This window comes from Lissotriton vulgaris, chromosome 8 (assembly GCF_964263255.1).
Source record: "Lissotriton vulgaris chromosome 8, aLisVul1.2, whole genome shotgun sequence".
In the NCBI taxonomy this organism is placed as follows: Eukaryota; Metazoa; Chordata; class Amphibia; order Caudata; family Salamandridae; genus Lissotriton; species Lissotriton vulgaris.
This window is the reverse complement of record NC_141696.1, coordinates 1,282,161,922-1,282,187,818: the sequence shown is the minus strand read 5'-3', so window position 1 is coordinate 1,282,187,818 and position 25,897 is coordinate 1,282,161,922. Positions and strand designations below refer to the sequence as shown.

Below are 25,897 nucleotides of genomic sequence, written 5' to 3'. Positions count from 1 at the left end.
TCGGTGCATAGATTGTAATGAACAAGCTTTGAATTACAGCTACCCGTATTGATAGAAATAGGTGACACGGCTTTGACTGTTCGTATGCTTTGAATTTAACGGTAATCTGTACTAATGAGTTAGGGGAAATATACAAAGAATAATGCTGATAACTCCGGGCTTCAAACCAACACTTGCTTAGTGACTGTGCGAGTCATCATTTATGATATTGGATTTTTCAAACAAATGGTGTAGAAATGAGTAAACATACGATATTGATTTCAAAACGTTTACATGTAATTTACATAGTGAATACGTCAATGCAATGATAATTAGAGATTATGGTCTATTAATGAATGAAGTAATGGAAAATGTTTTCTTCATGTTAAATGACTAATTTTCTATATTTTCCCTTGGGCCATCCTTGTCTATGGTTATTTAATATATTGCCGAAATGCAGTATAAGTGGTTATTTAAACTTTGATTTTCAGGCAAGATGAAATTACGTTTTTTGAATTCTAGACCCCGTAAAGTGAAATACTTAAGAATGACAAGTCACCGCACAACACAATTGTTTGATTAGTTAGGATGGGAACTAATGTTCACTTACTAGAGGATACCCCAACCGTATACACGCCGTATGTCACTATACACAATCTATTGCACATTTATATAGTTGAGAACACACAAATATAAGAACCCGTATGTGAACAACCATAGCAAAAGTCACTTTTTGTCTTTCTCCTACCCTCTTTATTGGTATCCACATCACTGGTGTCCCTTCCCTCCACACATACTGTTTGTATGGTTTTAATTTTCATTTTGTTTATTTTTCTTTTATTATCGTTTGTTTCTTTATACATCCTTTTTAGCCCTGAAGATTCACAGCCACATGCTGTGATGAAACACGTGTAGGCTAGAGTGACAGGCACAGTGATTCTGAGAAGAGAACACTGTTGAGTAATAAAACTTTTGAAAACTTATGTTTGGTCTGATCTATCCCATATGTATGACCATTTGAAGATTGAAATTCGATTTGATACGCATAGTGTGCTCTGGATTCCTGTACAATTGCATTAAGAGGGAGGTCCCTGATCCTCTTCTCTTACAGAGGTTAAGGTTTTCCTCTGCCAAGAAGCACCTAACTTGAAGCTACGATACTCTGAAACCTTACCGTGAGAAGTAGAGCGCCAGATTTCTGAACACTGAAAAACCTGTTCACAGATTGTACAAATAAGTCCAATGCTGTTTATCTCTCCTGTCCACCACACTCAGACCTTGTGTCATGGTCGGGTGGTCCGCAGCTTTCTTTGTTCCATGCCTTTCTTAATTCTCCAGACCCTGGGAAGATTTTCCACAAGGATAAGTGGCGTCCCTCGCAGGACCTCTTACCTTCTTCTGTTCTGGTCCACTCTCATATGGGAGTAGGCAAGTACTGATTAGTGATAGTGTCTAAGCAAATCTGACTAAAATCATTGTGTGTAAAATTAAGCCCATACCTCCTTTCAGCATAGAAATCCAAAGTCGCACATCTAACATTACTTATGCTCAAACTCTGCCCTAGGTCTGCCCAGATACTCTTGCCCATACCATTGATAAAAAACTTCTCTAGTCTTTACACCATGTATTCCAGCCCTCCTGTTTCTTTTGCCTTCCAGGGTCTGGAAAAACTTCCCTACACAAAAGAAGTGGCTGCTGGAATACCTAGTCATAAGCACATATGATCTTGAAGCATTGGAGTGCCTTTTCCATTGACTTATTGCCCTGACTGCCATTGGTGTAGCAGCTGCTGACTCTTAGCCACAGAAGAGATTTTGTGTGAACAACAGGAGGAGTCCACTGATGTCAATAGCATATGTTTCCCTCAGCTAGATTACATATATTTTATATTTGAAAAAGTATTTCAGGGAATCGGAATCCAGTCAGTTCTATTACCATTTGAACCAGAATTGCCTGTACACTACAAATATGATGGCATTGTACTGTTAAACATGAACAAATAGTTTTTTTTATCCATGTTTTGTGTTACGTTTCATTTTTCGGAGTAAGTCTGAAATACTTTCTGTTATTTTGAACATCTGCATATCTTTACCATTTACAGTTGACATAACAAAGTATAGAGCCTGCAACTTTAGATGTAAACAGTTGGCCATTTAAAGCAGATGAAAATGTTGTTGGTAGATGATTGAAGATACTCCTAGGTAATCTGCCACAACCAGGAATAGAATACTCAGTAAAATGTGATAACCATCAAGGGAGTGAAATGCATTGATAAATGTTAGATGTAACAAACCTGATCACCTGTATAAGTGCTGGAAGTGTTAATACCCTGGGGACAGTGTTCATCATATATTCCCAGCTGAGAGGCGAAAGACTGAACTGCACACACAGGGAGGAGATATGGCATATCTTAAAAGCAAGAGAAAGAGACGGCATCAGATACAGACTATTTTGTCCCCCGGAGTAACAAAAGTAAGACTAGACTCAAAGACCAATCGTCAGTAGGCACACCACCGAAAAGGGACCTTGTCCTCACAGACATTGGAAAGGTTGAGAAGTTCATTTCTAGGCTCCAAGAAGCGTTTTACAAGTTAAACCATAAAGGAACCTCAGGAGAAAGAGAGTCCTGACAATCATGAGACTAGACTGAACACAGTTAACAGAAAACAACTACAACAGTCCGGTAAAATTGGAAAGTTGGACAAAAAATTATTAGAAGTAATCAAATGTAATCATTCCCTGGCAGTCGGAACATTTAGAGAATGTGATAGGATTAATGCAACCTGCTCCAGTTCAGATTTGAAGATTTGAGAGTGTAGAGCTTTCAGTTTCAGCCTTCCTGAAAGTGATCACCTGGGGGCATGGGCCAAACAGTCTTCAGGGAGACTTCATGACCTTCTTGTACCTTAAGAGGTGGGCATGCATAGCCCATACAAAGAGGAATGAGTGAGGAATGAAGAAACTGTACAATAGGCGGCAGATCTTTAAAACATGACAAATAATTTGGTGCTTTCTGATTCCCCTTGGCAAGATACACATAAAATGGAATGAAGATTACTTGTACTAACTGATGAACTCTGTATCTAAAGTTGTCCCGACCACCCTAGCTTAGTTCTCTTTTTGTATGGAAAAGAAATGTTGGCAGCTCCTTTTCAGTTATAGTTGTTTCTACAATATAACAATTTCCCTTCAAAATCATAGGTATACAACGAATGCACAGTAAAAAAAGTGATGACTGATATTGATTATAGAACCATAAATGTATAATTTCTAGTAGGCAGCTGTTGTATTTTGCTCTGTCAGGTAAGTGATTAGGTCTCACTAGCTATGAAATTGTAAAGATTTGGATTCAAAAAGTTAGATGTGTGAAAAGCCACTAGTTACCCTAACTATAAAAACCTGCTAATATTTATGACCAGTGGAAGCACATTTAAACCTTGCACAGACTTTTTTCTCCAGTCTTCTCATAGTTTAAAGAGATCTGAACTATGGTAACTTTTTATATGTGTAACACTGACCTGTGTCAGTTAATCATAAAACTGGTCTTGTGTTTGCAATACCTATTTTTCTGTGCACAATAATTTTTGGGATAGTGATTCATTGTATATGAGAGAGTTTAAGAGGAACTCTACCTTAAGACTATGAATATTATTTATTGAATGGTCGAAGTAGGTACATACGCTTTAAACTGGCAGATGTTTTGCTTAATTAAAACTGTGGTTCTTCTGCCTCATTTACAAGTGAGGAAGCTGACAGATTTCCAATGGCAGAGCCTACGCCAGTTCCACAGTCCGAAAACCATCACCAATGATTTACTCACCACAGGACCACTGGTGTTTGTGCATTAGAAAATCTTTTCCTGTATAGTGCTTCCTCCTGGCACTGATATTTCCTACCTAGGTCCTCCATGCGGGGCACTGAAGTCCCAGGAAGGAAAAATCAATAGTGGTCCACACTACTGTTAAGAGATTAATTCTAGTGCATCAAGAATGTTGCTGTTTTTGTTTCTCAGAAACTAAGCAACACTTTTGGTGTTTGTTTCTGTGAAGCAAAAATAAATAACAAATGCTGTGCTGCCCGCTTGCCATGGCAAAGCATAGGATTATGGGTATTCCATCTTCTTTGTAAATGTGGCTTAAACTTTTTAATGTATTGTGACAAGTGACAGATCTCTTCATCGTTTTCTGATTCACACCCACTCACTTATTATTTTCAGTATAAAACAGCATTTTCATTTCTTTTGTTAAAGATGGTGCAAATGTGTCCGAACCAGAAATTTATCTAAAGCTGGCGAGCTACAAGAGTTCAACCATAACTACCTTCATTTTTGAGGAGAGCTAAACTAGCATTTAAATGTGAGCTGGAAATGGAGGAAAATAAACTGAAAACATACTGGAGTAAAATTGTTTCATTTTTCTACCTATATTAGGGACGTCTTGATTTACTCATGGAGATAATTTATTTGTTTCTTTCTTTAATAATTTCAGGCTTTGGAAAAAGCAAAAGAAGCTGGAAAAAAGGAAAGAGTATTGGTGAGGCAACGTGAACAAATGTCCTCTCCAGAAAACATCAATCTGGACCTCACATACTCTGTAAGTAGAATAGTAGTGCCTCTAACCTTTATTCAACTCAAGTAAATATCCCATTTATTTTGAATGAGCACTAGCAAATAGTTGTTAATTACTAATATTGTGTTTTCTTATAAACTTGACAACACAATCTTTCTTAAGTATCCATTTTTAGGGCTAGCATTTAGCCGGCTGTTATGGTAGAATAAAATTACTCAGTGTGGACTTTGGGTCAGTCTTTTGCTTGTTGTTAGTTGGCTTTTTTTCAGTCTCATTTGTTTGCTTCTTATTTGATGGATTTCCTTCCTCTTCTTCTGGTTGTTCCTCCATGGAGCATAGTGTCTGTACTATCCTTTCTTTTTTTCCTTCAGTACTACATGTCAGTCAATGTGTTTTATTTTTTCCCTGTGGCTGCTTCCCTGCTCAAGTCTCCACGCTCTTTAAGTTGCATCCCTGCCCCCATCTCATCCTTGTTATGTATTTCTTCCCCAACCCTTGTCCTGCTAGGTTATGGTCCTTTCTTTAGTATAGCCCAGTTACTCGATTCCTTCCTACCTTATTCTTTTTCATATCAATACTTATTCCACACGTCCACCACCATCCTTTCCACCAATGCTACCTCCTCCCCGCCTCTTTCTTCTCTTCATTTGGTACTGGGCCCTTTCGTTCTGGAAAAAATAAAGGCTCTTTTATTTTTTTTGGGCCGCTTCAAGATAAGATGAACACTCACCATCTTAGAATTAAAAGAAGAAACAAGCAGCCCATTGCGTCATGACACATGCTTGGTTCCTCCTACATCTGGACACCCTGACCATACCATCAACGTAAATAAATCTAGTATTTGAGTCTGCTATACCCCGCCGTGCCCCCTTCAACCCCCTCCGTAAGTTTCCCTCTCTCTCCGTTTACAAACCAGACCTTACGTTACACAGTCCCAACAACTTTCTGCATGATTTTTGCAATTTGTACTTCTGTCTTTTTTACTTGATGGACTTGCTTGCCACTCCTCTATTTGTACTCAGCAGTTGTGGTTCTGTACCGGTAGAACGCCTCGTCTGGTTTGCAATGTCGACTGAATCAGTTCTCATATTTCTAAAACTCAATAAAAATGTATTTCCCCCCCAAAAAACCAAAAAAAAACAAATGACCCATGCACGGTATATGCATAATCATACTTCTTTCCCCAGCATTAGCAACAATTTTCTTACAATGCTGAACAGCATCTGGAAAAAAATTAGCAATCAGTTGAAGTGAGAACATATACATTTACATTTACATTTTTTTAATTCAGCCATACACAAAATGTGTTTTCTTTCCTAATTTGCTTTTGCCCAGATTGGAAAACAAATTATGTGTAAACCTGGCCCCTAATTAAAAAAAAACGTAATGGGTAAACCTGGCCCTTCTTTGTAGTTTACATTCTGACTGTAGAGGAGCACATGATAAGAACCAACCTCTACACAGCTAGCCTTAAATTTACTCAGGTGCATGTGAGATTTAGGAAATATACATGTGGTCCTTAAAAGAAGTTACATGATGGTCTTGTGTGTCACAACAAATGAGACAATAGCTGCAGTGAAAGGAAAAGCTCGGACCTTCAAAATGCACCGGTCTGAGGGTGTCAGCTTGTACAATCCCATGGATTGCCTTATCTTGTTGGCATAATGTGTGTCTAAGACCAACCACTGCTTCTGGGTCATATAGGTTAAGTTTACCTTCAATTATTTTGTCTGTGTGTGTATGTATGTGTAGTTAGTTGTATCCTCATGAAAATTTTGCGACAGCCCTTCAAGTTTCCGTTATCAAATAAATTCGAAACACATCATAGTTGTTTTGTTATGTATTGTCTTGTCTAGTTACTACTGGTCATGGTGACTAAACTTTCAATGTACAACCGTGATTATAGTTATACTCTTTGACAAAGGGAGTAATAGCATGTGTTTATATATTTTTTTCCACTTTTCACTGGTGTTCTTGTGGCCGATTCTCACACTTTTGCTTTGTCATTCTTTTCCAGATCCTTTTTAACCTTGCCAGCCAGTACTCAGCAAATGACTTGCATTCAGAAGCGCTAAATACGTATCAAGTTATAGTGAAGAATAAGATGTTTAGCAATGCAGGTAAGTACAATCACAAGGACCACATTTTTGGGGTTAATCCACTTCCTAATCATGAAGTATCTACTTTTATGCAGGTATAATTTGTTTTATTTGGTAGAAAAAACTCCCCAAGAGGTTTTCCTTTGTCTATATTGTCTTTTGTCTATACACATTTTTAAAAATGTTCTTTTTATCTTTCCTTTAAAGAGCTTTCCCATTAGTTAACCTTCATTCTCACTCTCCATCAGTAAAACATTTTGTGGGCGACCGGTGTTTCTTCCCTTATGATTTTTCCCTGTCCTTTTGGCTCTTTCAAAAAATGATGGCTCTACCCTAATAGAGCTCTGCAATATAATTAAAAGTATTTTAATATTTATAACTCTAAAATATGTATGCCAGTGTATCCTTCTTTGCTTTGTCATCTTCGGGAGCAGGGATCTCTGAAAGTTGGACGTTGGCCTTTTAATTTCTCCTCTAAACAACTGCTGAACAAGCATCGGCACGGCCAATAGATTGGCTTATAAATGAAAGTGCCTCTTTAGTCACTGATGAGTTTAGGCACTCACGGCCTAATTTATATATTGGCTGTAAGCAAACTCCGTCGAGACGTAGAAAGCTCACTGCCAATGTAATGGTCTGTCCACTAAATTAATTCGGGAGATCCATAGTTTGGTAGCAGCGGATACTAATCTGTCTACGTTGTTCCCAAACTTCTCAGACGGCCCGAAGGGGTAATGGCTGTTGGAAAATTGGCTATATGACCACCAGCCCAGTTTATGTGGGCAGACATATGGCCGTTTTTTACTTCCCATCACCAACGGGCAAACCCTGGCAGTAAGTGGCAGTAAAGAACTAAAATGCCCCCCTCACCATGGGATATAACTCCCATGGAGAGGGGGCCATTGCGTTTTTCATTTTCAAAATCAAACACCCACTTTGGGGTTTTGTATATGAAAATAAAAAAAGTTTTGACGTAGCTGTATGGCAAAGTTCCAATACGTTCACAAGAACCGTTGTGATGTCAGGCTGATGGACATTTCTAAGTTTGGCAAACGGGTACTCTGTCAAGGTTGTGGAGTAATTTACTCCATCACCCTGACAGAGTGCAATCCGTCCACCAAATTGTAATTCAGTCTGGCAGCAACTCATCATATATGAACCTTGTCACTTATCCTTGCACTCATACATGAATGCAACCACCCAATGACTCATTCTTGTATTCACTGTCCGCATTAAAACAGACACCTAAACTCAACAAGGGTATGGACAATAAATTAATCAAACAAATTGATTAGAATAAAAATAGAAAAAGGAAATGTCACCACTTAAACATGGCAGGTATATACCTGCAAATAGTGGTGAGTGGCCGTTTGCAATGGTATTGTTACTAATGTATCCCTGTTTTAAACTTCCAGCATAGCTGCAAGTTTTAGAAGCAATATGTTGGCCATCTATGTTTGGTAAAAACAATGACAAACTATGCACAATAACTTTGCAGGATGGCTTCTCATTAAACATCTCACTGGAAAGCTATCTTCAAACTCTAAAGTGTGTGGTGTATCATTGTTTTACTGATCCAAGGTGGCCAACGTAATACTTCTAAACATAGCCATCTTGTAACAATAAAAAGATGATTCATTATGGACAGTACAATTCTAATATCACCATCCAGTAAAGCCTTGAAAAAAATGGAGCAGGCCAATGACAGTGCAACAGTAATAGGAGCTTAGGAATACCATTAACAGAATGGAATACAACATGTGCCTAAGTCCAGGAGTTGTAAAGTAATATGTTTACCCTGCATTTATTTAGCCCCTTTAATTTTGCATAGGATATATCCAAGCAACTCTTCTGCATGCCTCAAGTGGAGAGCTAGAGCGCCATTCATGCATATGATGTGATTTTACGATAAATTAAGTGAATACTGGAGAAAATAGTAGTGAGGTCGAGGACAGTGACAAATATTAACACTGATGTATCATTAAGGCCTCTCTTCTTGGGAATTATACCTAGATCTAAGGTTCTGAGAATTCAACATATATTTGCGATTAATTTGCTATCTCCTACATGGTGTGTTGTGATAGCCTCTTGGGATTGGTACCTACTGGAGTGGTCACTAACTGAGGAACCTAAGATGCAGAAAGTTAGGACAGACCATAAGGTCATGAAAGGCATGGATGTATGGGCTGACATTATGGAATGGTAGGATGTGGGGAGGGAAGGTACAACTTCATAGATATTTTATATGATTTCTGACAACACCTGGTGGGGGTTTATGGTGTGAGTATTGCATTTGAGGTAAGAGATGTAAGAAGGTCGGTAATATATGGTGATAGATAGTGCATTTGAATATCAACCCAAATGAAACAAATGATGGCTTAAGCTAAACATGTATGTAAGATATCCATTATGATTTCAGAATATTAAGTAAATAGGTAATATATAGTGTTCAAAATATAATTCCTCATTGAAGCTTTTTGACAAGTTTCAAGTGAAGAATTTGTTGATGTTGTTAAATTAATATTTTTAAAAAAATTATATAAACTCCTTTAATGTGCAAAACAAAGATGGCAGTTCAGTTTAGAAATAGTGGCTGAACAGGATGCAGTACACTGCAAATGAAATGACTGGCAATCAAGAGCTAAACCAGAACTGTCTGGGAAGCCGCAAGACGTTTTAAACAAAAAAGAAGGAAATAAATTAAAGGAGACTTACAAAAGGAAACAATGGAAGACTAAAGAACTAGCTACCAGCTCGGATGCTGCAAGGTACTCATTTTCAGGCAGGTGCACTTGCAATCAGGCAAACTGCTGTTACTCACATGACAATAGAGCCCAAGGCAGAAGTGGAGCAACCTGTTTCCCCATGCAGTATTGCTGTCATTGGGAGAAGCAGAATGCAAATGACACTTAAACAGACAGAAAATGGCTGAAATTTTTTGTGAAGATTTGCAAATGTATTTAGAACTTAATTTTAATGCTTACTTGTAAGCCCATATAGCCAAAGAGACAAACGTTTGTGAGCCTAAGACTGTCAGCTGCCATTCAGTTATCTGCCCCTCACTTGCAATATGAAGAGGGCTGGAATATGGGCAAGAAGTCTGCTCCCTGTGCTGGTTCCACAAGCACCTTCATGTCCACTCTATGCACACAGTGTCTTTGATCAAGCCAAATAGATGTTGGTGCATGGGAAATCTTTCTTCAGTTAAGTAGTACTAAACTGGGCTCTGCATTTAGGTACTGTGGGAGTGAAGTCCAGTGTCTTTCCTCAGGGAAGCCAATCTTTAATACCTCTGCTACTGCAGTTCTCACCTGGGGGTCCAAGCAGCCCCTCCTCTGTGTGGAATGACCGACTGCACAATGTCTCTCTCTGTGGCAGGATACTTTGCTTCAGACTCTTCACCTGAAATACATTTCTATTTAAAGCTTGGCTTTCCAGCATGGCCGCTCCATTGAGTATGGTGCAGACCTCCAGCAAAGTGCAAACATTCTCATGTTATATGTGACGACAGTAACTGACTTCCTGAAGTGTGGGTGTCACATTAAAAGCTTAAAAAAGAGATAGACTAATAAATTACTTCTAATGGTAAGTAGTACTTAATGTTTAGTTTTAATCAGTATAGTAATGTTTTTGTACCTTAAAATAACAAAACCAGTTCTGTGTAATAGAATGTTAATGATGTCCCTGCCTTCTTGTATTAGGGAGGCTGAAAGTGAACATGGGAAATATATTTTTGAAACAAAGGCATTTCTCCAAAGCAATTAAATTCTATCGAATGGCCCTCGATCAGATTCCAAGTGCACATAAAGAAATGAGGTGAGTGTAGAAGATCTATTTCAACAAAGCATTTTATCACAATAAATACATGCGCATCACTTAATTACAAGGGAATGAAGTGTTAAAGCAACCAATACTCTTCTTTCTTCAGGATTAAAATAATGCAGAACATTGGAGTGACCTTCGTGAAGACAGGCCAGTACTCCGATGCAATTAATTCATTTGAACATATCATGAGTGAGTCTCCTAATCTAAAGGCTGGCTTCAACCTGATACTCTGCTATTTTGCTGTTGGAGATGGGGATAAAATGAAGAAAGCTTTTCAGAAGCTGATTGCTGTTCCATTGGGTATAGATGATGACGACAAATATATTGCACCGAATGTAAGTTGAAATGAGTTTGTGCTTTATTCATGGCCTACCTACATGGATCCCTTAATCATGCTCCTTTTTTGATGGTTTATGTCGTGAAGTGGATGTTCACACTTGTGATGCAATTATATATTTATGTATTAAACAAAATCAGGCACATAGGGTATTCTGGATTAGCACCTTTATTAAATGTCACTAATGTATAAAACAGAACTATTTTTGTTGACATGAGTTCAACGCATGCTGCGTCGGCGTGCTGTGGTCGAGTTAGGCATGAATATGCTAGGTGAAATACCTTTTCCTTTTTTGCAGCATGTAGTAGGGAATAACATTGAAAAGTGTCTTTGTGACCGTTTATGAGCATAGTATTATCCTTACCCCAATGTTTTGCCGGATCAATTTCCTCAAGATAGGTCAAGAAATAAGATGCCTTTGCAAAACCTGTTAATATGGTTAATTTGTGTGAGTCCGGGAATGGGCGCTGTCTAGAAATGTGCGTAGTTTTCTACTTTACGCCCAATCCTTATTTCATGCAAGATATTTAGGTTGCCTGTTTAATTAAAAGCACCATATATTTTCATGAATTCATGTTGTAAATTGGCAAATCCAAATTTTTAGGTAAATTATTAAATGCTGGGGGGGGGGGCGTGGCTTCTTAGACGACCAAGATGGAAGCTTGGTGTCGGAGCTCCGGCCCTCTCCTGATAAGACACCCCTATATCCGTACCAATCTCCTCTCCTGGGGTGACAGTGACAGTGGACCAGCGGAAGGGGCATCTAGGAGAACAAAAATGAGTAGTGGAGCTGCTCCGGAATGGCGCAGAAACGTTGATGAAAAAGGCGCAGACCGGAGTGAACTAGCGCACGTTTGACCTGCGACACTTCAGGCCGGGAACGAAGGGGGCGCTCGGGACTGCGAGGACCGACCTCCCCTGCGGGACCGCAGTGAGAAGAGAGTAGGGGACTGCTGGCGCAAGGGGCCCCCCTAGGACTTGACACCCGTTGCCGAGACTTGGTGAAATCGCGGCTCATGCTGGGGCCTAGTATGTCGAGCCCTGAAGGAGGGGCCCACAACCAGGGATCGCTGACAAAGTATCGCGAAGGGCCGACTGCGGGGTCCCCAGGAAAAAATACGCTCCATCCAAGCTGGATAATTCCCACCAGTGCCCTAGAGACGGATTGGTGCAGGAAGGAAGAGGCACAGACGCCATGAAAGGCCCGTGACAGAAGGCAGGTGCGTCTCGTGCGGATAGCTGGCCAAGACAGTGAAGAGGTAACATGGCCTGCCGGCGGGAAATGGGAGCAGATGTTCGGTGTTTGGCTTGTTTGAGGAAGACCCAAACGCCCACCTAGCGACACTGGTAGGGGAACTGAGGAGTACCTTGAAAGCAACACAAGTGAGGTCAAGAGGCCCAGTGAGATCTCAGAATCCTCCACCGCGAGGGCTCATAGGCAATACAACAGATACTGTTACACGCCATAATCAAAGAGCTCCATGCACAGAGTAATATAGTATAAGCTCTGCAGGCCGTGGGCGTGGAGCGCCAGCACTCATCTAACGAAGTCTGGATTGATTTGCCAGCAGAGGTGCGTCAAGGGGGGAATAGCGAGCACCCACTAGTCAAAACCTAGGAATAGAGTCAAGAGTAAGCAAGCGCCTGCGGTCCACAGAGATCGCACTTAGGTCCAGACCAAGCAGACCACTGTTGAATCCATCAAGTATCACGGTTGAAAAGCGAGGCCTACCTGGCCATTTGGAGGCAGAAGTGCTGGGCGGAGAGTGTGTATCCGAAACTTGAAATCCTGACATACAGGGTACACAAGGATGCGATGAAGCTGAGCGCACGGATGAAGCCCAAAGGGCAGGCAGGGTCCCAGACCAACAAAATTGAAAAATACGTGGTCCCGAAACAGGCGACGAGCACCCAAGAGTCGCAAGCAGATGTACCTGCGGAACCCTCCTTAAGTACAATCATGGCAGCAATTGCGGGTCTGAAAGGGTCGATCGAACCTAAGCTGGATGCGGTGACCCTAGACGTGAACCTGCTGAGGGCAGACTTGCACAAAATCTCTGAGAAAGTTAACACGACAGAGACTGAAGTGGCAAAGTTACAAACTAGTACGAAGCGCCTTGAGGAACAGGTGCAGACTCTTACAAAGCAGCATGAGACCATGGCTCCGAGACTGGAGGATCAAGAAGGGAGGGCCCGAAGAAATAACATTAGAGTGGTGAGGGTCCCGGAAGGCATGGATGGGCCAATCGTGGATCTATTGTTGGAAGACCTAATACTACTACAACATCTGAAACCAAAGAGACTTTCCACCTATTTTACATGAGAGCGGGCACACAGAGCCCCTCTTCCTAAACCAAAACCGAGCGCGCCACCCTGAACCATAATAGCCCGGATACTTAACTAACGAGACAGGGATGTCACACTAAAGGCTGTACGGGTGCGTGGTGACCTCCTATATGAAAAAGCAACTATTCGGGTTTGCTCTGACTTCACGTTGTAGGTCGAGAGGCAAATAAGGACTATTGAGGTGTTCAAGAGGGAACTACGCTGCAAAGAAATTGAATACATGATGATGTTCCCAGCAAAATTAAGGGTCATTGCAGATGGAAAGACCTTGCATTTTAACACAGCGGAGGAAGCATGGGACTGGTTAGAGGGCTGGCAGTCGGTGGGAAACAACTCCCAGCGTGACCAGAGAAGAGGAAGCAGAAAGGACAGCCGCTCAGCTCAACAGAAGACGGAACGCCCTCAGCCGACGGGAATGGACAGGGGGGAAAACAGAGACTGGACACCCGGGACAGGTGTATAACCAAAACTGCTACCAGGGGCCACAGACTATCTTCACTGCTGGAATTACATTGTCAAACATGTCCTTTAAGTAAAACTGGGGAAGTATTATAATGTTGGGGAGGAGAGACATTCAACCGAACACTTCTGCTATTGGCAGGAGTGATAACAGGACCAAAAGCCTGAGGGGGTGGAAGCAGACGAGGAAGGCCATCTATATCGTCTGGCACCGGCCTACCCTGTTTTAGAAAACACAGTTCAAGGGGCGACAGGAGCTCTGCAAGTTTGGGAGGTAGGTGATTCGTTAAGCCCGCCTAGCAGGGTAGCAGGGAGGGGGGAGTTATATAGTTAGGGAAAGCGGCATTGTTATATCCAAAACTAGATGGTTTGTTATGTATTACAGTATTGTCAGGATGCAAAGTTTTTACTGTGTTCAATACACGGAGTGGTGTTTCACCCAGCAGGATGGCCAAAACAGAAGTTAGTGACACACAAAGGGAAGTTCCGACTCTAGGGCCTCAGAAATGGACGGGGGCCAGGGTGATAGTAAACTGAAAATCCTCACCTGGATTGTCAACCGGTTGGGCAATCAAATAAAACGCACAGTGGTACTGCAATACCTACATAAGCACTCCCCCGATCTGGTGCTATTACAAGAAACGCACCTGAAGGGTAATCATTACAAGGTGTTAGATAGGTATGGATATAAACTAGTGGCACACGCAGGTTATACGTTTGGGTTGAGAGGGGTGGTAATACTGCCCTTCCCCTAGCTATTAAAGAAATCGAGCGCAACCCACTTGGGCGATATGTGGCACTCACCGGGACATTGTGGAGGGAGGGTCCTGAACATAATTTCGGTTTATCTGCCACCAAACTTACACTCAGATACACTATTGGTTCTGGGTGCCCTGCTTGTGGACCTTCCGCAGGGAATCCTAATACTTGGGGGGTGACATGAATGCGACCATGGAGCCAGAGAGAGACAGGGATTTAAAAGCAACAGGGGAAGGGGGGAGGAGCCACTGCAGGCGTTTATGGAAACCATGGGGCTTACGGACTTATGGCGCCTGCACAGTCGTAGCGCACAGCAATATACTTTTTACTCAGCAGTGCATGGCAGCTATTCCCACCTCGATCACATCCTGACACACACGGAGAGTAACAGACTGTTCTGGAATGCACATATCAAAGCAAGAGTGATTTCGGACCACTCCCCAGTGGAAGTGGCCCTCCAGGGCCCACCAAGAATAGTGGTATTGCCAGCCAGAATAGATCCCTGGGTTTTTAAGAACAAAGATATGGTCGAACAGATTGGGGAAAGGACACACCTTTACTTCCAGGAAAACGAGGGGTCCGTAGATTCCACATGCACTCTATGGGAAGCATTCATACCATTGATACATGGACATGTGCAGGCACTACTGGGGGGCGTAAAAAAGAAAAATAGATCCAACGGGACAATCTGGAAAAAGAAGTAGTTAATTTGTTTGCCTAGGAACATAAAGGAAAAATATGTACCAGTCTGGTGGTGTCTTTCTCAGCCACTCAAACCACCACTGCCACTCTGGCCAGCTTCAGGCTTCATTTGTGTCACATATCTAGATATGCAAAGAGCTGAGTAGAACATATTAATGTCTCAGGGCCTCATCGTTACTGACACAAGGAATATGACTTCCAGTGGCCTTCAAGTCAAAAGTTCAGGAGAAATAGATCCTTTGTTGAGAAGAACTTGTTAAATCCCTTAAGAGATGAGGAAATCCATCAAGTCATTATTATTGAGAGCACAACTTCAATTGCAGCTCAAGCTTTTAGGTATTTTTAGATCAGTGTCCTTTGGCTGCAAATACACAACTGAAACCACCTTCTCCACAGGTTCCACTTCGTAATAGAAAAGGAAACGCTTGAAGGAGAAAAGCAAGCGCACCTCCCACCCTCAACACAGAACATGTTTTTATTACCTTTCACTGAGATCTGCTGCACTCCACTCCCTTATTTTAAGAGGCCTACTGCATTGGAGTGAGCTTTAGGCTTCCTCTCCATTACCATCACTGGACCAAGATTGCCACTGATATACTAGTGTTGTGTTGGTATGGAACTGCTGTGCTTTACAGCTTTTCAAGCTGGTCAGTCTATATCACCCTGCCAACTGGTTTTTCTCGTATATAAACCTTAGTTTTGAATTGAATTAATTCCATAATTGTAATCTGTTATGTTATCTATTGCATCACATGTCCATACACCCTCATTTATATCAGCCAAACATCCCTGAAAGTTAATGCATGCATAAGTCAACACAGGAGCAGGGTCAGTTGTAAGGTCTGTACCACTCCCTTGGTTGAGCACTTTATACAGGCTAACCGGACCCGGTGGAGTGGGTAGGTCGTGTTTTAGGCGAAAAACGCATAACCTTAGTTACACATAGGAGCAAAGCCTTATGCGTGACCCACCGGGTACTGTTGATGCCTGGGTACTCAGCAGAATTGGATAGATCCAGGTCAAATCAGGTACAATAAGAAGTAGATACTTTTACTTGTGATAAAACTCGATACCACAAGTTCCAGGTGTAGATAGTCTACTCTTTCCGGTCCTGAAGAATCGCAAATAGAATGAACTTATAGCGAGAAACATGTTGACCTACACTTTTCAACAAGGACACCCTAACCCGAGACATTTGACTTGGGCGAGTGCCTTGATATTTGTTTTTACTCAGGGTAGGAGACCCCCAGAATAAAAGTTAGTCCTTCTAGGTACTCTGAACCCTATTTTAAGCACCTTCCTACATCTACACAGTTCTGGCCTCATACCCGCACCTCACCATAGGGCTGTTGGATAAAAGATCTCCGATAAAGTGCCCCTATTATAGGGAACCCGTTGGGTATTGCACCGCCGACCCAACGAGGAGCAGCTCAAATGATGAAGCATGACACCTGAAAGGGTGTGTGAGGGCATTACAATCCAACATATGGATTTCCAACTCTAAACCCCAGCTGGGGCACAGTTGTTTCCGGTCTTTCTGACTCTTTAACCCTGACACTAGAGGAACAACATAATCCTACTTTTTGAATGTAACCACAATGAGAACAATATATATTTGCAGCTCATTGCTACTGTTGTCAAACCAGCAAACAAATTGCAATGTTAAAAAATACTACTGCATAGATAGGAAAGCAAATGGACACATCATTGCAACAAATCAAATCTTGATCATTTTGTTATCCCTGGATGTCCACATTCCTTACTTTCATAAAATTATGAAACTTAGGGCCTGATTACGATGTCGGGCAGACTTGCATCCGCCAGACACCATAGCGGATTAGAACCGCCCGACCATAGGTCGGCGGTTTCAACTGCACAATGTGGATGCAACCACCCTATGGGTAGTCGGAAACATACATTTTTCAATGGCAGGTGTACAGCGGGCAGAAAAGGCCAACAGCATAAGCTGCCATTGAAAATGTGATGTTTTTAAACATCCCTGCACCGTGTGTTCGGTGCCTGCCACACAATGGAGGGATGTTTAAGGAAACAACATAGGTGCCTTCCAGGCCTCATAGAGGAGGGCCATGGGGGAAGGGGTCCCTGCTAGGGGCCCCAAAGTCACTTTCCGACAGCATTTCCATGTCAGAAAGGCCGACATGGAAAGGCTGTTGAAAAATGACATCATAATCCCGACGGCAGGCCGCAGCTGGCTCTGCCGTTATTATAGGATTATTTGTGTTTCTGACGCTCCGATGGGCTCCTTGAGCCCATTGGAAGGGCAGCGGACGGTCCCTCCGCATCATTATGAGGCATGCGGACCGCAATGGCCTATGTCGAGCAGACTGCAACCGACGATCGGTCGGTTGCGGTACGCCCGACTTCGTAATTGGGCCGCTTTGTGTTTAAGACCAGTAACAGTAGGGGACCTTATAAATTTGATTCGCTCTGCTCTCTCTTTTAAACGATGCCCAACAAAGATTTTAAAGCTTTTGGCCTTTTCAACTGATCCCTAAGCTAATTTGTATATTTAATCACTCTTTTCATTAGGATATCTGTCATCAGCAACCGTGTAAATTGGGAAGTTCCACAGTGGTCAATACTATCCACTTCATTGTTTAACAAACATATTGCCCTGCTTGATTTTGCACAGCAAAACATGAATCAGCAATTTTATATACATGCTGATAGCACGAAGGCATTGAACAATGAATTCCCACAAGCTTCCGCAGCAACATGCCTAACATCCTTCGTTTTGTCTACTTTTGCGTGGCTACGCTTTTTATTAATTGAATCCCACGAAGATTGATATACTGGTTACCAGAAACTACTGTACAAACAGTTGAAACATCAATTCCAGGCCCTCTACTATCAGTCCGCTCCCTCTCCCAGTGAACACTGTTAAAAATCATAAGCAGAATTCCAAATGCAAGCTGCTCATTAGAAGCCCATACAAGCAGCAAAGTACAGGACACAAAGAAAGGACAGAGTAGAGAAGAAGGCAAGATACCACACAGTGGTTACTACTTGTTTATGAAAACTTCTTGCAATGAATAGTAAACGTTTTTCTAAACTTGAGGTACCAGAATCACAAGCTGGAAACCTCTGTTATATGGGCTTCTAATGAGCAGCTTTAACCTGCTCTACATTATGCTAACTTTTGCTATCTAGTCTTGCCAAAAAATAGTTTAGACAACTACAGCTGATTAAGAATCCAGCTGCTAGCTTCCTTTGTGAAATGCATCTAGAAAGGATTATATTATACCTGTTTTGTTTCAACTGTTTAGAGGTTGAATATAGAATTTGTTTCCAGTTCTTAGTCGTTATCCATAAGATTTTCTATGGTCATGCTCCTCCCTTTCTAATCAGTATATATGGCATCCATTCTCCAACTTGACCTTTACACTCTAGTGGCGAACATTTACTTGTCATCTCAAACTTCTGGGCCAAAACTTTGCAAGAGGGATTTTCCTTTAACAGCCCCCAAAAAGAGGAATCTTCTTCCAATTACCCTACGCTCACAAACTTCACTTCTACTTAGCAGAAAACATTTGAAAACTTAACTGTTTACGACTACTTTTAATTTGTCATAAACTTCAACCTAGTTATAGTTTTTGGGGTTATTACTCTAGCACTATGAAGATATAGGTTCTGTTGCACGTAGGAAATAGCATATAATATACTTTATCCCATTTTGGTGTCAATGCCCACAGAGACTCTTATGAGGGGGCAATGATCAGTTGCACTGTCAACCCACTTGCACAGGAATCTCTGCCTGTTCATTCATTACACTGGTCTTCTTGATGAAGTAAGTAAAGTCCCTCCTTGGATTTCCTAACCCCATCCTTTTCTGAGTCTTAAATAGGCCTCCCTATTTCATTTTAATTTTTTTTGGTGCAATTTACAGCTTCAGATTAGTGCCTACCTCAGATTTTTTGTGATTCCTTAGTATAAATGATCTTTGACACCCTATGCTAATACTCTTCTGGTGATTGTTCGGCACCAGTAATCTCAGTAGGTGTTTCTGTTGGTATCTCTGTGTTAAAAACCACCCCGACCTCCAATTCTTCCTAAAAATATTTTATTTTTTATTCTTTTCATAGATTTCAGTGTCCTAAAAAAACAGTCCTGATGAAAACTTTAAAACTTATGAAAGAAGGGCAAAACAACATCTGCATTCTTACAAACATAGAAGAGATAGCCCATACATCAATCAGAAAGTTATGTAGTATAGAAATGTTTTTTTTCTGTTGCGTACTTGCTAAGTGGCTTTTTGATTGTTTGTTGTATATTCACATACCACCTCACCTTCCTTTTAGCTTTTTGTATTTATTGATTTGTTAAAACACTTAATAATTTACTGGTATGAATGAATATCATAATTAGACATAGAAGGACCAGTGGTTTTACAGTAAGTGCTACTCGGAAAACTATTGTCCTAATCTAAATAATAAGATGTCTGCGTGTGATTAGAGTTTAGAGTATGAGTACTCTCTTATATTTACATTGATTCAATTTTATGCTCTTGCTCATGGCGATGACACCCTCTCTTGTTCCTAAACATGCTACTTCTGTATCATAAGGAGATGTATCAGACCTTCTTCACAACAGCAAATTTAAGTTCATGAAGAAATGTACTTTTTTTGTAGGATGATCCACACACCACCCTAGTGATAGAAGCCATTAAAAATGACCATCTCCGGGAAATGGAACGTGAAAGGTAATTATTTTTTACTATACTACATTCTTATAAAGATTCACTACTTCATGTGCCTCTGATGTCTGAAACAGATCCAGGATGTACTCTATATCCATTCCTGCAGTGTTTATTATATATTTAGTAACCTTTCAGAACTAAACCGTTTCCTGCCCTCTCCCATTTTCAGGTGCAAATTACTTAGTCTAAATTAGTTAAAAACATACATTAGCAGCACCAATTGCTTTGACTTCTGTATAGTGAGAAGAGTTTTATCCAACTGTAGTAGCAACTTAAAGACAGCATGGGTTGAAGTAATGCAAGCTTCCTTGATGCAAACAGTGGGTGCAGGACCCTTGACAACAGCCCTTGGGCAGGTTTACTCATTCACACAGAACAGGTACAACACAAATGGCAGCTTTGCATGCTTCTTCAGACACCTAGAACAGGTACAGCACGGCAGCAGTAATGCAGCCTTCGCTCATATTTAGTACAACATAAGCAGAAGCAGGGCATATTTCCTCACATTAGAGAATAGGTCCAGTGGCAGTGCAAGTTTCACTGGTGGGGGAGTGTGTGTGTATGTGTGTGTGTGTGCATGCCTATGTCTGTGAGATGGTGCACGAGTGTATTAGTAGGATGTGTTCACTTTTTTTTAATATATATATTTTTTTAATTGATTTTACATTGAAATAAAATATTACAAAAAATATGTGCCTTGAGTCGGTACATTTTATCCCCAGCCACTAGTACTGTCAACTAAATTACTTGCTGATTTACACTCCCATCCCTCACAAGTAGAAGTTCAAACAGATGGTCTGACACTAAGCCAGTGCTCCATTGATCTGAATCCAGGAATTCCAAAATGTTCATATTTCTTTTGCACCCCTCAGGCCTTATATATCAGCTTCTCTAACATAATGCAATGGTTCATTCCACTGGTCCACTCTGTGATAGTGGGGGCTCAGGCATCATGTCAATGGCACGCCATGTCCCACTTTGCAACCAAATAGCCCATACTATTATGGCTCAAGTGGTGCTCTGCTTCCTCTAAGGTGTTCATGATACCCAGCAGGGCTGTTTTTGTGTCTGATTCCAGGCGACGTCCTCCCCACAGGTCTGGTGAGGGCTTTGCTGACAGCTTGCCAGTAAGTGCAAATGACTGGGCACTCCCAAATAGTGTGATAAAAGGTGCTTGGCAAGGAATCACCATGAAGGCATGCAGGACTGCCAGTATGACCCAGGTGAGCAGGGGAGTAGGAGAGTTGATGAAAATATTTAAACTGGATGAGGCGAAAGCGCATAGCTAGTTGCCTGGGAGCCATCCTCACCTCCGCTGACTCACTGTCCTTATAGGGTTCCAGACTCGCCTCCCACTTGGCTCTGAGTTGCAGGAGGGGATCAACTTCAAATATTGTTATAATTGGGAGGAATATAGGAGGAATTTGTGGAATGACTTAACGTTACTTTGCGTCCAAAAGTCCCAAAGATTGGAGACTCCAATTAAATCCCAACGGGTAATCCTGGAGTGGTTCGCTTTTTGGCCAAATGTGCCGTACCACAGCAGTGTTGCGGCTGTCACTTTGCCATACTATTTGATGTTAATTAGCAATGTTTAAGGTCAGCATATCGGCAGAGAACAGGGAGTCTCGTAATGGGAGACAGAGAGTGAGGGGTTTGGGGCGTTGCTGTATAGTAGAGTGAGCATGCCATTGGGGTTGATGAGATCCAGCTGGTGACAGGGTCCTCCCTATCGAGATACAGGCAATAATTTATATTATTCATCTGGGAAGTCCAGTAGTCCAATTTGACATCTGCCCAGCCTAGCCCTGCCTTGTATGGTGATAAGTGGCCCTTCTCGAAGGAGACTCTGGGTCTTTTTTTCTGCCCAAAGGAAAGTGTTAACGTGTGCTTGCAGGTCTGTGAAAAAAGTGGGCGACAAGATAGTATTGCAGAACATCCAGAAAGCAAGTGAGGGAAATAATCTGAAATAACGCGCCCGGCACGCCATGGTACACTGCAGGAAGGTCCACAACATTAAATCAGTCAGTCAGTCATAATAGCTTTATTTCAATAAAACATATCTTAAAAGCTGTATAATCCAGAATAAAAAGGTATACAGATAAAAACAGAATACATTTTAACAAGTAGTTAATGTACCGAAATTATAAGACTAGCAAAATTCATTAAAATCCGAGTAATAAATAGATAAAAATTGCATATTCAACGTAGAAAAAAGTACAATATACAGCGAACGGGAAACACATAGCCACAGGAGTATTTAAGAATTAGCATTCAAATTTCTTGATCTAATACTCCATGCCCATCTTAAAAATTTGGCCAATCCACAAACATAGAGATCCCGTGCGTCAGATCTTAAGATGCGCAGTGCATCATGACGGCTGCTGGGGCCCAGCTCTTTGCAGACTGGTTTGAGCCAGTGCTCCCTTGGTGCTTTGTAGGCTGGACAAGCGAACATAATGTGTGCAGTTGACTCAAGAGTAGCCTCACAGCTTGGGCAGAAAGCTGGTGTTTGATGAGGAGGCTTCCATTGCGCAGTCAGCTCTCGTGTAAGGAGTGAGCCTACCCTGAACTCAAAATACAGAGCTCTATCATATGGTTTTTGTATGATGTCTAGGTAGGGTTCAAGACGGATGAAGTGCTTGTGTTGCATAAACTCCTCTGTCAGCCTACCTATTTTGGGATTGAGGAGGCCCTGCTTGCTGACCCAAAGCCAGTACGCCTTCTTAATTTCTGCCTTGGGTGGAGAGGTTCTATTTGTCCATGCCTCTTTAAGATCAAGATCGTGCAAAAGTTTTTTGTACATCTTTTAACCATTTGATCGTATGCCACCCATCCATACTCATTACTTCGCTTAACCCCGCTGCATATTTTGACAGTTCTGGTGTCCGCCACAAGCGGGCCCAAAACAGGAGGGGGCAAAGTCTTGCAACATCTCTGAGTGAGTGGCAACCTAGGTCGTGCAGTAGAGGCTTAGTGGGGGTCCTCTGGGGGAGCCTCATTAGCTCTTTTAGAAATTTATTTTCTGATCTAGTAATTTGATCTATGTTGGTGAAACCCCAGAGTTCGGCACCATAAAGGGCCGAGCTCACTCCTCTGGCCTTGTAAATAGCAATGGCGGGGCGATTGGTCTGCTCATTGAGAAGCGATGTTCTTTAAGTATTGCCCACGCTACCCTTTTGTGATTCAGGAGCACTTTTTGCGTGTGAGAGCTCCAGAGCATGGAATCGGTAATAAGAATGCCTAAGTAATCGAATGTGGTAACCCTCTCTAGTGGGACGCAATTTAGTAAGGGTTGGTTCCTAAGTGTCCTTGGGGGATTTAGCACTAGGAACTTTGTTTTCATGGTGTTAATGACCAGCCCTCTGTTGGAGCAGAATGATTGAAAGCTGTCCAAGAGACTCTGCAGGCCATTTGGGGTCTTTGAGATGAGGAGGGTGTCGTCAGCGAACAGGAGGGTGGAAATGTTTTCGTCCGCCACGGCTGGAGCATCAGAAGGTATTCGTTGTAAATATTCAACCACCCCGTTCACATACAGAGAGAATAGGGTGTGAGCTGATACAAAGCCCTGGTGGACACCCCTGTTCACTGGTATTCGAGCGGTTTTCTGCCCTTGAGAGCCCCATCTAACTTGGGCATTAAATCACTCTTTCCCTTCGCTAACAGTAGAACTATGTTTAATTCCCAGTAGTGCTGTTGGGAGATGGCGATTGTCATACTAAGATACTCAAAACTGTCTCCTGCCAACTGGTGCCTGGTCTTCATTAATGCCAACTGCACCTCGCCCCATATACGGACAACAGTCAACTTAAACCAGTTCACTCTAATCCCTAAGGCATCCCCCTAAATGCTCAGAAGTTCCATGAGGCGGGCAATGGTAATGTGAAGTTGCTGGACCATAGTGTCTGCATACAGAGAAATATGATATTCATGCTTCCCTTTCCATTGGAAACTACGCACCCTGCTGTCCACTTGTATCAGCTCTGCGAGGGTGTTAGAAATTGGGTCTCTAGCTGCAGAGGTATGCACCCTGTCCAAGTAGGGACCACAATCTTAGTCGGGGTAAGTCAGCCACACACCATAAATTATCCTGTGCTCACCCTCTGGTAGCTTGGCACTGAGCAGACAGGCCTAACTTAGGAGGCAATGTGTAAACTAGGTATGCGCCCAGCACACGGTAACACAATGAAAACACCACAAAAAGACTCCACACCAGGTTAGAAAAAATTTATTGGGATTTTATATATAAATCTAAACCAATACAACAAGAATCCATTAAGTAAAAGTCAAGATATAACAAGTATCTGTAGCACTTAGAAGCCCTATGCTCCAATGCGGGTTATCTGGTCACGTTGGACCGGGGTAAAGTCAAGAGTTCAGGCCGACTGTGATGGAGCGCGGGTCGAATACAGGAGCCTCACAGGCCCTCTGAACACAGTACCTTGATCCTTGATGCAGCAGCGAGATGTGGAATGCAGACGAGCGATCCTTCAATGTCGATCCTGTTGTCGAGGTGATGCGTAGTTTTTGCAGTGGTGGCAATGTGTTGGTTCCAAAGATGGTGCGACCAGCAGAGAGGCGTTGGTTCCGTAGTTCATGCTTCAGGTTTCTCCATGCAGTAAAGGGGTTGCGTCGATCTTCCCACACTGCAGCAGCGGCAATATGTTGGTTCTTGGATGTGGTGCGCTGGTTCCGAATGTGATGCACTGATTCTGCTCGCTGCACAGGGTTGATGCACCGGTTCGTCTCCACACAGACTGGAGATGCGTCTTTCTTCGGAGCAAGTATCTGGGTCCACTTCCATTAGACCAGGCACAGGAGTAGGAGCAGAAACTTTGAAATCCCTGAGTCTCAAGCAACAGGAGGCAAGCCAACAAGCCCTTGGAGATCACGCTGGGTTCAAGGCAAAGTTCATCTTTCCCTCAGCAGGGTCAAAGGGAAGCTGGGCGGGCACAGCAGAAAAGAAGTTCTTTCAGAGCAGCAGTCCAGCAGAGTGACATTGCTTGCAGCATCACAGCAGTTCTTCTGACAAAGGTTCTTTAAAGGGTCAGAAGTGTCTGATCTGGTGGGGTCAGAGACTCAGTTGCGCCGTTGAAGTGGGGTTGACCTAAAAGAAGGGTCTTTAAAGTGCACAGAGGTCCTTTCTTTCCAGCCCTGGCTCCAGACTTACTACAGGGGGGATAGCCACCCTTTGTGTCGGGACAGGACACTGCCTATTCAGGTGTGTTAGTTCCTGCCTCCCATCCTGCCCAGGATGAACCATCAGGATGCAGATGGGCACTCAGGCATGTGTGACTATCTAGAGGGAATGCTGTCAGCCCCATCCCCATCCCCCCACGCGTGTATTTGAGACAGGTGACATTCATACAGCGCTAAAGGAGCAGAGAAATTTCCACTTTTTAAAAGTGACATTTCTAAAATAGTATTGATAAATCCAACTTTACCAGTAAAGAGGATTTATTGTTACCATTCCAAAGATATGAAACATGACAAAGCTACTCCTTTCTAATCAGAAATTACAGCTTAAAGGTGTATTAAGAAATTCCTAATATTAACCTATAAGAGAAGTGGGCCTTATAGTAGAGAAAATCAAATTTGGGTGTTTTCCACTACCAGAACATGCAAAACTTGAAAGTATATGTCCTATTTGTTACTTACACAGCACCCTACACTGTGAGCTACCTAAGGCCTACCTAAAGGGGGACATATGTGTAATAAAAGGGGAGTTTAAGGCTTGGCAAATGGTTTTAAATGCCAGGTCGAAGTGGAAGTAAAACTGTACATACAGTGGTAGGCCTGAGACATGTTTAAAGGGCTTCTAATATGGGTGACTCAATTAGTGCTGCAGGCCCACTAGAGCATTTAATTTACAGGCCCTGGGCACTTGTAGGGCACTCTACTAGGGACTTACAGATAAATTAAATATCCCAGTTGTGGATAAATCAAATGTAACCATGTTTAGGGGAGAGGCACATGCACTTTAACGGTGTTCAGCAGTGGTAAAAGTGGCCAGAGTCCTAAGGTCAGCAAAAAGAGGAGGTAAGCAGAACAAAAGTTTGAAAAAGGCCACCCTAAGGCTAATAGGTCTAACAGAGCTGTCAACTTT

At 42.2% G+C, this 25,897-nt stretch overlaps 1 protein-coding gene across 2 annotated transcripts in view; it reads left to right on the top strand.

The window, feature by feature from the left end:
* IFT88 (intraflagellar transport 88) overlaps positions 1–25,897 on the top strand; it is a 536,518-nt gene that overhangs the window by 172,103 nt on the left and 338,518 nt on the right. For both annotated transcript variants that reach the window (XM_086935210.1, XM_086935211.1), the window contains exons 9-13: positions 4,467–4,571; positions 6,565–6,667; positions 10,348–10,462; positions 10,575–10,806; positions 19,724–19,794. In XM_086935210.1, coding sequence (XP_086791336.1) covers positions 4,467–4,571; positions 6,565–6,667; positions 10,348–10,462; positions 10,575–10,806; positions 19,724–19,794 — 626 coding nt within the window. The remainder of the gene's footprint in view (positions 1–4,466; positions 4,572–6,564; positions 6,668–10,347; positions 10,463–10,574; positions 10,807–19,723; positions 19,795–25,897) is intronic.